The 11819-nt window shown below is 39.0% G+C and overlaps 1 protein-coding gene across 3 annotated transcripts in view; it reads left to right on the top strand.

The window, feature by feature from the left end:
- Window positions 1–9935, top strand: part of PLEKHG7 (pleckstrin homology and RhoGEF domain containing G7) — a 30344-nt gene extending 20409 nt beyond the window's left edge. For all 3 annotated transcript variants that reach the window (XM_053462407.1, XM_053462405.1, XM_053462406.1), the window contains 10 exons: window positions 2640–2735; window positions 3512–3613; window positions 4030–4143; window positions 4412–4586; window positions 6182–6297; window positions 7208–7301; window positions 7757–7836; window positions 7931–8084; window positions 8659–8756; window positions 9588–9935. In XM_053462407.1, coding sequence (XP_053318382.1) covers window positions 2640–2735; window positions 3512–3613; window positions 4030–4143; window positions 4412–4586; window positions 6182–6297; window positions 7208–7301; window positions 7757–7836; window positions 7931–8084; window positions 8659–8756; window positions 9588–9695 — 1137 coding nt within the window. In that variant the 3' untranslated portion in view covers window positions 9696–9935. The remainder of the gene's footprint in view (window positions 1–2639; window positions 2736–3511; window positions 3614–4029; window positions 4144–4411; window positions 4587–6181; window positions 6298–7207; window positions 7302–7756; window positions 7837–7930; window positions 8085–8658; window positions 8757–9587) is intronic.
- Window positions 9936–11819: the final 1884 nt, after the last annotated feature.

Genomic DNA, 11819 nt, shown 5'->3' on the forward strand with positions numbered 1-11819 from the left:
GCGGGGGGGCGGCATTTTAAACTTCGCCCCAGGCGGCATTAAGTCTTGGGCCGGCTCTGTATAAATGTTGAACATTCCATTCCAAATCCATGCGTGTTAATATGGAATTGGCTCCTTACTTTGCAGTTAATAGCCTCCATGTTTCTGGGAAGGCTTTCCACAAGATTTTGGAGTGTGTCTATGGGAATTTGTGCCCCATAGCCAAAAGGGCATTTGTGAGGTCAGGCATTGATGCTGAATGAGAAGGCCTGGTGTGCAATCGGTTCATGCTGAAGGTGTTCAGTGAGGTTAAGGGCAGGGCTCTTGCAGGTCACCCAAGTTCATCCACACCAAGCCTGTGAAATCATGTCTTTACGGACGTTGCTTTGTGATGGAACAAGAAAAGACGTTCACCAAACTGATGCCACAAAGATGAAAATTCATACAATAGTCTACAATGTCTTGGTATGCTGTGGCATTAAAACTACCCTTCACAAGTAAGGGACTATCTGAAACCCTGAGAACAGCCCCAGAACATTATCTCTCCTCCACCAAACATTACAGTTGGCACTATGCATTCCGGTAGGTAGAGTTCCCCTGGCATCCGTCAAACCAGATTCATCCATCACAATTTCAGGTTGCGCGATTCATCACTTCAGGGAACACTTTTCCACTACTTCAGTGGCAGTGTACACTACACGCCAGTGCTTGCCATTGCCCAGTGGCCTGTGTGAAGCTGCTCAGCCATGGAAACCCATTTCATGAAGCTCCTGACAGTGCTTGTGCTGATGTTGCTTCCAGAGACAGTTTGGGACTTTGTAGTGAGTGATGCTACAGGGAACAGGGGGATTCTTACGCTCTATGCTCTTAAGTACTTGTGGGCTGTCACTTTGTGGCTAAGCTGTTTACTTCTAGATGCTTCCACTTCACAGTAATAGCACTTACAGTAGGCCAAGGATATCTAGCAGGGCAGGAATTTCATGAACTGACTTGTGGCAAAGGTGGCATCCTATGATGTGCAATTAGCACTTCAGTACGGCCCATTCTACTGCCAATGTTTGTCTATGGAGATCGCTGCCTATGTCATTGATTTTATATGTTAGCAATAGGTGTGGTTGAAATATCTAAGCTCAATAATTAGGAGTGCCCACATACCTTTGTTCATATACTGTAGTGTAAGTCACAGTTGGAATTCCTGCTTGAATACAAGTGACTTCACAATATCTTTAGTATCTGACAAGTAATGTTTTTTTTATATATATATATATATATATAAAGATCATTATTTGAAACATGTCTGCCATGTTGAATTACTACATAGGGGGCTGAAAATCCAAGTGTTTGAACTAACATCATAAACCAAAGCGTGGGATTTGGTATATAGTATTAGCACATATGTGTGTCGTTATATAGTGTTAGCGATGTAGTGACTGACAGTGAGGAAGAGAGGAGAGAGTGTGTGTAAATGTATGGTGTTAGATTGAGTGCATTGGTGTTAGTGTAGGGTGTTAGAGTGAGTAGACTGGACCCAGCCAGGCCTCTCCCTACCGTAAAGGGACATTAAGGACATCAATCTGTAGGGGAAGGCATCATTTACTGCCCCCCTTCCAGCTGCACAAGACACTGCAGAAAAGGGGACACTTGTACCACTTGGGCAGCCTGCAGGAGTTTCCAAGTGGCACCTCTTTGGTAAAAGGAGGGAAGCCACAAGCATTGAAGTAAATTGAAAATGAGCTGGGTAAAAGTATATAGAGCTTAGAGAATATTTTTGCAGGTTTTTTTTAGCTAGCTTTCTTTTACATGGAAAATATTAATACTTGATTTAATAAAGAATATGTACTATTACATGCATAAATACAAATCAAAGGAATAACAGAAACTGTAAGCAAAAAATTATACGCTGCATATCACAGTTACTATTTGGGAATCTAGCAACACATCTGGCCTCAGGGTTAACTCAGTTACAAGAACTACTTGATGGTTTCATCATGTGCATACAAATCATCTTCTCTTAAAAAAGGCCCCATAATGCTTTCATATGGGATAAACAGGATCAGTATACACTGTTTATTTCCTTTTTTATGAACTGGTGACGATTATTCCCACATTGGTGTCAAAACAAAATATCACAATATAGCACACTTTCAATTCATCATCAGGGCCGGCCCAAGACAAAATGCCGTCTGGGTCAAAGTTTAAAATGCCACCCCCCCATTATCTACCCTTCCTCTCCCTCCATCCCTGCCGCCCCCCCATTATCTACCCTTACTCTCCCTCCCTCCCTATTATCTACCCCCCCCTTGTACTTACCTTTCAGCACTCCTGCGGCGAGTCTCCCTGTTCAGTCTCGGTGCCGGCTTGTAATGCTGAGCGCCAGAAATGACGTCATCTTCCGGCGCTCAGCATTACAAGCCGGCACCGAGACCGAACTGGGAGACTCGCCGCAGAGGAGAGAGGGGCGCCGAGCGAGTACTGACAACTTGGTAAGTGAAAACCACTCGGCGCCCCTCTGTCTTCCGCTTTAAAAATAAAAAAAGGGCTTGGGGTGGCAAAGTGCCGCCTGGAGCAGTTGCCCCACTCGGCTCCATTGTCGGGCCGGCCCTGTGTATCATTATAGTACATGAAATAATCAATTAGTAAATTGTTATTTAATATTGCAGGTATTCTTGAATACACTTAAGTACTTGCAGAGTAATGATCACCTGTTGGATGTGGATGCGGCGAGGCTATTTGCTAACCTGGATGAACTTAGCCAGGTAATTGTAGAGATAAACGTACTTCTTTTGGGCTTGTATTTACTAAAACCCGCATTGATACATAACGGACCTCCTGTATTCATGCATGGTATAACCTATTGATGGAATTCCCAGGTCTGACATATTCTCTAGCTATTCCAGAATTCTTCAGTGGCACTTATTTAGTCGTTATTGAGAAATAGGTTATTCCAGTAAAAAAACAGGTGAGAAATACAGGTCTTACAAACACCCATTTGACTTTTCTTGTATTTCGCGTATAGTATTCTCATATTCTTTTCACTCATATTATTTGGTATATCTGCTTCGATTCCCTGGCTGATGGAGCTTGCACCTTTATGTCCAGACTTCTTTCTTTTATGAGAAATGTCTTCCAATACTGATAAAGTGTAAGAACCCGATGCCCAGATATTCTGCATGTATCCATATTAACGCAATGTTAGTTGCTCTGTTCATAATCCAGACCTGGTAATTCCATTATAAAAGTGACGCAAATTATATCAGTTCTTAACTGAACTCTGCATGTTACCACCCAGTCTAACTGAGAACATCCATATGAGAACTAATTTACTACATAGCAGATAATAAATGGTCAATTACCCATCATTCTGTTCATTTGATAAGACTTTAGACGTGACTCTGACCCTTTCTCATATTACATGGCAGGCGTTGGACTGTAGACATATGATGTAAGTAATAACGGATAACATGATAATAATAGTGACACTATTGCGTAACGCATCGTAAATGCTAAACATTTATTTTGCTTAACTGCGTAGGAGAGCCTGAACTTCGCCACTAGCCTGTTCATCACTATTGAAAGCAGAGAGATGGGATCAAACAAGACAATTGGTCTGTCACTGGCAGATCTGCTAACCAAGGTAAATGATGGAGTCACAATGTATATGATTAATTTATTTTAAGAAAAAAACACACTGCCTTGTGCTAAGCAATAGAATGTCTCAGTCTCAATCAACCAGCCTGACTAAAGAGATAAAGGATCTGCTCAGTGTGATGTTTGAGTAGGAAAAGTCAAACATAATGACTGACAACAACGGCAGCCTCCAAATCTGCAGATAAAGGACTTTTTCTGTCAATCTACATTTCCGTGTACGGCACTGCATTCTATGCCCAATGAGAGCCTTTTCCCCAGCAGGACTTTATTTTAATATTAAAGGGTAACTTTGCAAGTACCACATTTAGGCTTTGCCTGAAGTTCTCAGGTTGCCTTTTGTTGTCTGCAAATCACTAAAAAAATCCTCATCAAATATTTTTCTTTTTTACTGTTTTTTTCCAGTATTTCAAGGAAAGCCTGTGCCTTACTCACCAGATTTACTGCCTCAACTACACATCAGCTGTTATTTACCTGGAGAACATTAAGCAAAGAGAGGATTTTGCAGTATATCTAAAAGTAATGTTATCAACTGATTTGGTTTGTTTTTATGGTACAATGAAGCATGGCGACTATAACCTGATGATTAGAAAGAGAACATGTAAATTATATTCCAATGGTACATGCATGTTGTCCATGCAAAGTATTATAGCCCTAGCTGATAGCTCTCTGAGTTTGACCCAAAGTCTCCAGGTGAATCCCTGCTTTCCCATTCCACTTTTCCAAAACTCTAGTTAGAGAGAGTAGTGTTTGACCATTCTAACCATTCTTGTTTTGCCTTTAGTAGTGGTGTGAACAACATGAACATTGCAAACGACTTCATCTCTCCGATCTTCTGGTAGCGCCACTGCACAGATTGACTCGGTATCCACTACTCCTCAAAAACATATGGAAGAGAAGCATGGATTCCAATGAGAAAATCTCCATCTATTCTATGAAGGAGAAAGTGGAAAGCTCAATACGTAAGTAAGATAACAACACAGTGATGCACAAAACATTAGCTAACATTCCTTTTAGTAGTTTCTACTTATTCCATTTGATGATTGAGTCCAACTGTTGGTTTATTTGTCGATGATAAATGCACATTAATAGGCCTTACACATATTTGAAACCTGTAGGCTCGCTGGGCAAACCTCTTTTGGATGGATTCATAATACAACAGACTCTTGCAAGATCTGATTTGGTAATCCAAGTCAGTTCTTAGGACCATTTACCCACTTCGCTTCCAATTAACGGAACATTTGCTTTTGACAGCTGTATCTATTGCAGTCCATCAATCAAGGAAGCAAGCTAATCAAGTCATAGCTGCTAAGACACTGACTCTGGTGGCCAGTATGACATGTAGGCTACCATGTGCTGCTTAGCAAATAATCCAAAATACAGTCCAAACCAAGAACAGCTAACATGCAGCTCTCCAACTACTGCAGAAATGCAACTCATATGATGAGCACCTGGGAATGATCAGCTGCATATCTTGTGAGACGTAGTTCAATAAGTGCTGATTGCTATTTGCTGGTTAAACCTGATTTCAAGGCAAATAAGAACCATTCACCCCATTTAGTTAAGTTCGTAATGACTAGGTGACAACGCATGTAGTGTGTTCCACTTTTTTTCATTAGAAGCAACGCAGAATATGGACAACCAAGAACAGTTCCAGTCCATTGTGCCCTTAAATTGTTGCAAACAATATATAGCTGCACAGCTAAGCATTTGTTTTTTCCAAGTACTGTCTCCATGGATCAAACTGCTGCTTGGCTAACATTACACTAAACAAAATAAGAAAATTCTGCCCAACAAGTCTGTGCCATGTGCGATTTAGATTTATTATAAAACGTGAACAATGGTGCAACCGTAAACAACCCCGTGCCATTCATTTGTGTTTGCTCAAACGTGTCTAGTCAGACTTCTTTTGTTTGGAGAGGCATGAGTCACAATAAAATATATTTTAAAAGAACAGGCTACCAGAATAGATGACAGAGAGAGGCTAATACTAACAGAGATCATAAACGCATTAGCAAATCTTGTGTTAATACCTATTTAGACTTCAAACCATTTCTTATCTTTCTTCGCTATTCCCTGTGGCAATTTGCTAAAAGCATGCTGTCTATTTCTGAGAGACAGAGCAGGTCTAATGCTGGGCAGGAATGTTCGCTAGATGGCAATTTCCCAGCCATTTTGGGAATGTGGTCATTTACTGTTATATTTCTATTTTCTGCTGCTAATGGTATTTTTGAGTTGCTTGAAGTAAGACTTTTCATGTCAATAATCCATTAGGTAAAAGCATAAAATTAATTCTGCATGCGCCCCAAGATTTTTTCTCTTTTTTGTGCATGATTAACAACCCATTCTTTTAAGGTGATGAGATATTGCTCACACTTCTCATTTCAGCCCTCTTCAACCTCATAAATCCTAGCGCCCATCCTGTGGATGCCTAATATTAGAGGTTCTAGTGAAGGCTTAGTCCACATTTCATACAAAGTCGTCTGTAAATTAAGTATTTACTGTTTATATACCCTGACATTATTAATCTATTGCTGTTTTTCACTCTTAATTGTAGGAGACCTTGAAGGGAATGTGAAATGGCTGGACAAGTCACAAAAATTCAAACAACTCCAGGAAGTTATAGTGTGGCCACTCTTATGGGAGAGAGATAAACGTTTTTTTGTTCCCGAGGTATTTAATTTTCTTTGTGTATTTTATACGTAACATTAATTATATTTATATGCATAACGTTTACGTGACCCAAACTGGATATAGCACAGCCTAGAAACTAGTTCATTAATTGGTGATATTAAGCAGGACATCCCAGCCTGTTTACAGTTTATTCACTGAGTGGCTCAGTCTGGCAGCACTCATGCACAGACAGTCCTTCGCATAAAAACAGTTTACTATGGACTCGCTTTCTGTACGTTCTCCCTGGATGTTATAAATTATTGTGACAGTTGTTTCCTGTTCCCGTATTTAAGACACCAACTTTTTGATGGTTGATGTCAAAGTCGTCTTTACTGGAAAAAAATGTATCTGGTCGAACTTGATAAACCAGGTATATATAGTGATTATCTTTAGTATAGTCTCATAAAGCTACACAGGTGTCACATTTCTTTAATCATTATTTCTCTGACAGCAGACTACACAAGTTATATGAGTAAGGTAAGTATATAAAAAGAATGACCCATACATTTAATACAGTGTACTAAAACAGTAGATTTACTGACACTCTAATAAGAGATGGGTTCTTTCAGCGTGCGGCCACATGCTACAAGAGTGTATGAGCGTAGCATATGGCCACATCTATCCAGCTGGCAGCCGCACGTGTCCCATTTAGTGTCCAACCCTGTCTTTTTCCTTTTTTATACAATTTGAATTAAAAATATTGGAGGATGTAGGTGCTTGGCTTTCGGTTCATTCCAGTTTGTTCGCTATGCAGTAGGGTATCTGAGTTCCCATAAATTTCAACAATATACCAGTATTAGGTTGTGTTTTTAAAGATGGATTTAATCCTTAGTCACAAGATAAATGGTTATATTGTATCAGCTTTTTGATTTACACACGTTAACATCCCCAACCACTGTCATATTTCTAGGGCTTCAAACACCTTTTCAAAGAAACACATGTGGAAAACATGTTGTCACATCCAGGCAGGCATCTTATCCACGAAGGAAAGCTCATTCTTACAGGTATGTTTGATATTCACACTTTTATTCTTAAATGTGAAAATCTTCCAACATCTAGATTTATTCATTTATTGTTTAATGTAAGCCCTTGCAAGCTGACACTAAATGTTAGTTAAATTATAAAGGTATTACCACATACAGTAGTTTTACGTGAAGAAAAAGACACACAAAGAGTTTTTTCTCTATTGTGATGGCAACAAGGTCTATCAGTAGATGCATAAATGAAGATAGTTATGCAAACTAGTTGGAAAGGAAACAGTCCCCTTAATAAAACATCCAGGAAATATACTTGCGACACAAGTAGATTTGATCATAGAATTATTGCTGGGTGGAAGAATTACTGTATGATGTCCCTAATGCTTTGTTTAAAGTGCTCTTGGTGTATTGAAACCACATTTTTTTTATGGAGATTATATATAAATATATATTATATATAATTTTACCTTCTTGTATTTCAGAAAGCATCAGACTAGTGGATGCATATCTGTTTCTATTTGATGATTTCTTGCTGATAACAAAAATTAAACGGAACAAAAGGGTAATTATTACGATAGCATCAGCGTTTTGGATTTGCTTGTGGTGTTGAAGCCTTTGATTGAATAACTCATTTGGAACTTGCTTTGCTTTTCAAGAAATCTTCGAACTTGGAAATGAACCTTGCATACTCATCCTTACACCCCGAGTTGCAGTCAGTGATAAAAGATGGTGGGTATTGCAAGGTTCTCGACCAACCAATCCCACTAGATAGATTGGGTCTGAGGAGCATTGATCAGTTCCACGTCACAGGTACGTTGGTATTACAGTTCCGCTGGTCTGATGCATTGGGTGCCCATTTCCGTAGCGAGTGAATATTTGTTTCACAGAGCTGGTTGTGATTTTTGCGTAAACCATTCTTTACAAAGATTGAAAATATATTTCTTGCTAAGCAACTGGAAATGAAATAAACCTGTCCTCAATATAGCTTTAACACCCAATAAATGCTGATCCAAAGGAAATTATTACACTTACTGGGTGCCCATATTTGGCTATTTAGAGAAAAAAAACTCTGCAGCTATGAACACTCCTTACAGTGGAATTTAACACACCTATTTCATACCAACTAGTTACACTTTGAAAACAAGACACAGAGAAACCGAATTCCGAACACGCATATAGTGTGTAAGTGAAATCTCACTGAAAAATGAAAGACAATCCGGTTTGTTTTATTTGTCCAGATATTGAATCCCTAAAACATCAGGCAGATATTTTTCATGTCAACATAATGAAAGCAGACCCATCGGCGGCAATACATATATTAGTGTGGATTTTGTATATATATATATTTTTTGTATATATATATATTTTTTTTTTTTATTAACAGTTTCTGGGATGCGGCATGCTTTCCTGATTCAGCATGAGAACAGATACCAACAATGTGTAGCTGCATTTATTCTACAAGCTCACACAGAATCTTCTAAGGTACGAGCACTACAATTTCCTGTGGTGCAGCAGCAACATTTCTCATTTAAACGCTATGCGGAATAGCAAATACCTTTCAGCTTCATGTCCTGTTTTCCCACGGGACACTGTGGATGTCTGTGCACTATCCCGCTGGACCTGTTGGGGAGATCCTCTGATCTCACCTGATCTCACCTTTCTGGCCAACTGGGCTGTAAATTTGATCGAGGTATTGCAGCACAGATCTCAATCACAGCTCCTACATGGCCTCCTCACTATTTAGTGAATATGTGCACCAGGATATGTTAAACCCTTTGAATCCATTGAGGTGTTACCGTCAAAATATGTGTGGACCGTGTTCTATACAAAACATATGCTTCATGTACAAACAACATGTATGTACTAGTACTTACAGTATACATGATACAAGTTGGGTAAAGCCTTTTAAGAATTATTTTGCTTCAGTTACTTCTACTATTCGGTTTGGCATATATGGAGAAATAATTGAGAAAAGATTAGCGTTTTGGTTGCTTTGTCTGTTTTGACCATTATATTATGACCATCTGCAAGGTATTTCTGAATGGCCCAACTAGTCCGGCAAAAAAAAAAAGTTTTTTTATAGGTAAAGTGTCAACTGTTAATATGGTTCTCATCTAAATCTATAAGAAAACTGGCCCAGCCTCCAAAGATTTCTTTAACTGTCCACTGAGTTAAAGAAATCCTTTTTTTTTTTTACATGATCAATAACATAGCTCACTCACTTATATAAAACAAAAAAATGTACTCTGCTCCATTTATTCAGCATCAATTATGAGATTTTTTTTAATTTAATTTTTTATTTTTCTTTCACAGAAAACATGGATTTCACAGATAGAAACTGCCATTTCATCATACGCAGAAACATATGAATCTAAAAGAATATCTGTCTGTTGCCAACCAGCAGAATCCACAGAAATATAATGGTTTTATAGATATTACAGTGAATTGTGATGGTACATGCTATATTAATTTAATGTAAAGTTTTCTGCTGAGTTTTAATTTTTTTATGAATGTATTTTCATATGAACAGTGTGTATATATAAAAAAGAAACAAACTTTCTCTGCATTTTAGAGCGTTCTAGGTCAGTGGCTTATTTTCTTCGAAAATTTTGATACATTTTGTAAGAAAAGTGTTTTACTGCAGTTGCAAAATGTTGTAAAGAAGAAAAAATTAGAAGAGAACAGACTCTGAAGTTTTAGTGTCCCAGATTAATTAATTGAATTAAACTTTGACTTCTTTTATAATTTTGGCTGGGAATATGTAATTCTCATTTAACACAAAATCAAGCACTGAAAAAAAGAATAAAACGACAGGTCTGGTAAGGTATATTTTCTTAGCAGCTCTCTTTCCCCCATTAGCCTACTATGAACAACCCTTAATCCCAGTTAACATAAAAATGACTTGGAATCAATGGAGTGGAAGTTAAAGGCTAAAGAGCCATCTGCTGGCCAATGATATTATGGGCTTCTAAAATAATGTATGTTAAAATATAGAGCTACCAACAATAATGTGTAAACTAATAACAAAATGCGAACAGCAATATGTCACCTAGTCAATCAACCTATGCATTAAGCAAAATTCATTTGCTTATTAAAAAGTAAAAAAGTAAGGAACTTTGTGTCACCTACCTCCTGGTCCACCTCTTGCCAGTGCAATAAGGTCTTCTGTCCCGACCCGCCGTCGGGGATGTCCACCATCCAGTATCCCAGGCCGCTCAATGGATCTTCTTGTAGCCGCTTACTCCGGCTGGCCCCGCGCCTCTCTTGCTTTTAATCTGGCGCACAAGATGGCACTCCTTTTGAATTTTTGGTGCCTTTTCTCCTCCCTAGCCCTGTATGAATCCAAGATACCCATTACACCTGGCTCTACGATAGTCGTATCTATGCTTGTTTATTATTAATGCGGTGTTTGACGCAGCTTGACCTCAACTATTCTGTTTTCCGGCTCCCTGACTACATCTTGACTATCCTGTGCACCCTTAAAGTTGGTCCCTGGTTTTGGAGTATCATACGAAAGTTCCACAGCCACGAGAACCCAAAAGCCTGAACCTGAGGGGAAATCAGTTGGAGGGCGAAGAACAGTAGTATTGAGTACTGAATTTCCCCTTAAGGATTATATAAAACAATTCTAAATGTATTTTTTAGTTTATAACATTTAATTCATTTTAAGTTATCATATTAATCGAGGGTTAGCAGACATATGGCTACCCAAAACCTTAGTTCTTGTCTCGTCTAAGGTCTGAGCCTTTACAACGAAGAAAAAAAAAAAAAGAATAGATGGGCCGAATGACATCTATGTTTCGATATACCGTATATTCCGGCGTATAAGACGACTTTTTAACCCCAAAAAATCTTCTTAAAAGTGGGGGGTCGTCTTATACGCCGGGTACTTACCAAGCCGGAGGTTCCCACGAAGCCACCAATCTCTCTAATCACTACGCGCCGGCTATTGATGCCGAGCGCAGGGATGCCGTCATGTCCCGGCGCCCGGCATCAATTGCCGGCGCGTAGTGATGAGGGAGCAGGGAAGCCCGAGGTCTGGCACTTCAGACCTCGGCTTCCCTGCTCTCTAATCACTAGGCGCCGGCTATTGATGCCGAACGCAGGGATGACGTCATGTCCCGGCGCCCGGCATCAATAGCCGGCGCGTAGTGATTAGAGAGCAGGGAAGCCGAGGTCTGAAGTGCCAGACCTTGGGCTCCCACAACTGGATGGAAGAAAGAAGATAAGGTAAGAGATGGGGAGAAAGGGGGAGAAATATATATATATATATACACACACACACACACACACACACACTGGTGTGTGTATATATATATATATATATATATATATATATATATATATATATCTATATCTATCTATACTGGTGTGTGTGAATATATATATATATATATATATATATATATATATATATATATATATATACACACACACACGTATATGTATATACATACATTACATACATATACATGTGTGTGTAAAGGCAGGGGTGTGTGGTGAGGGCAGTGTATAAATGTGTATGTATGGACAGGCATATGTGTA

This window comes from Spea bombifrons, chromosome 4 (genome assembly GCF_027358695.1).
Source record: "Spea bombifrons isolate aSpeBom1 chromosome 4, aSpeBom1.2.pri, whole genome shotgun sequence".
NCBI lineage: Eukaryota > Metazoa > Chordata > Amphibia > Anura > Pelobatidae > Spea > Spea bombifrons.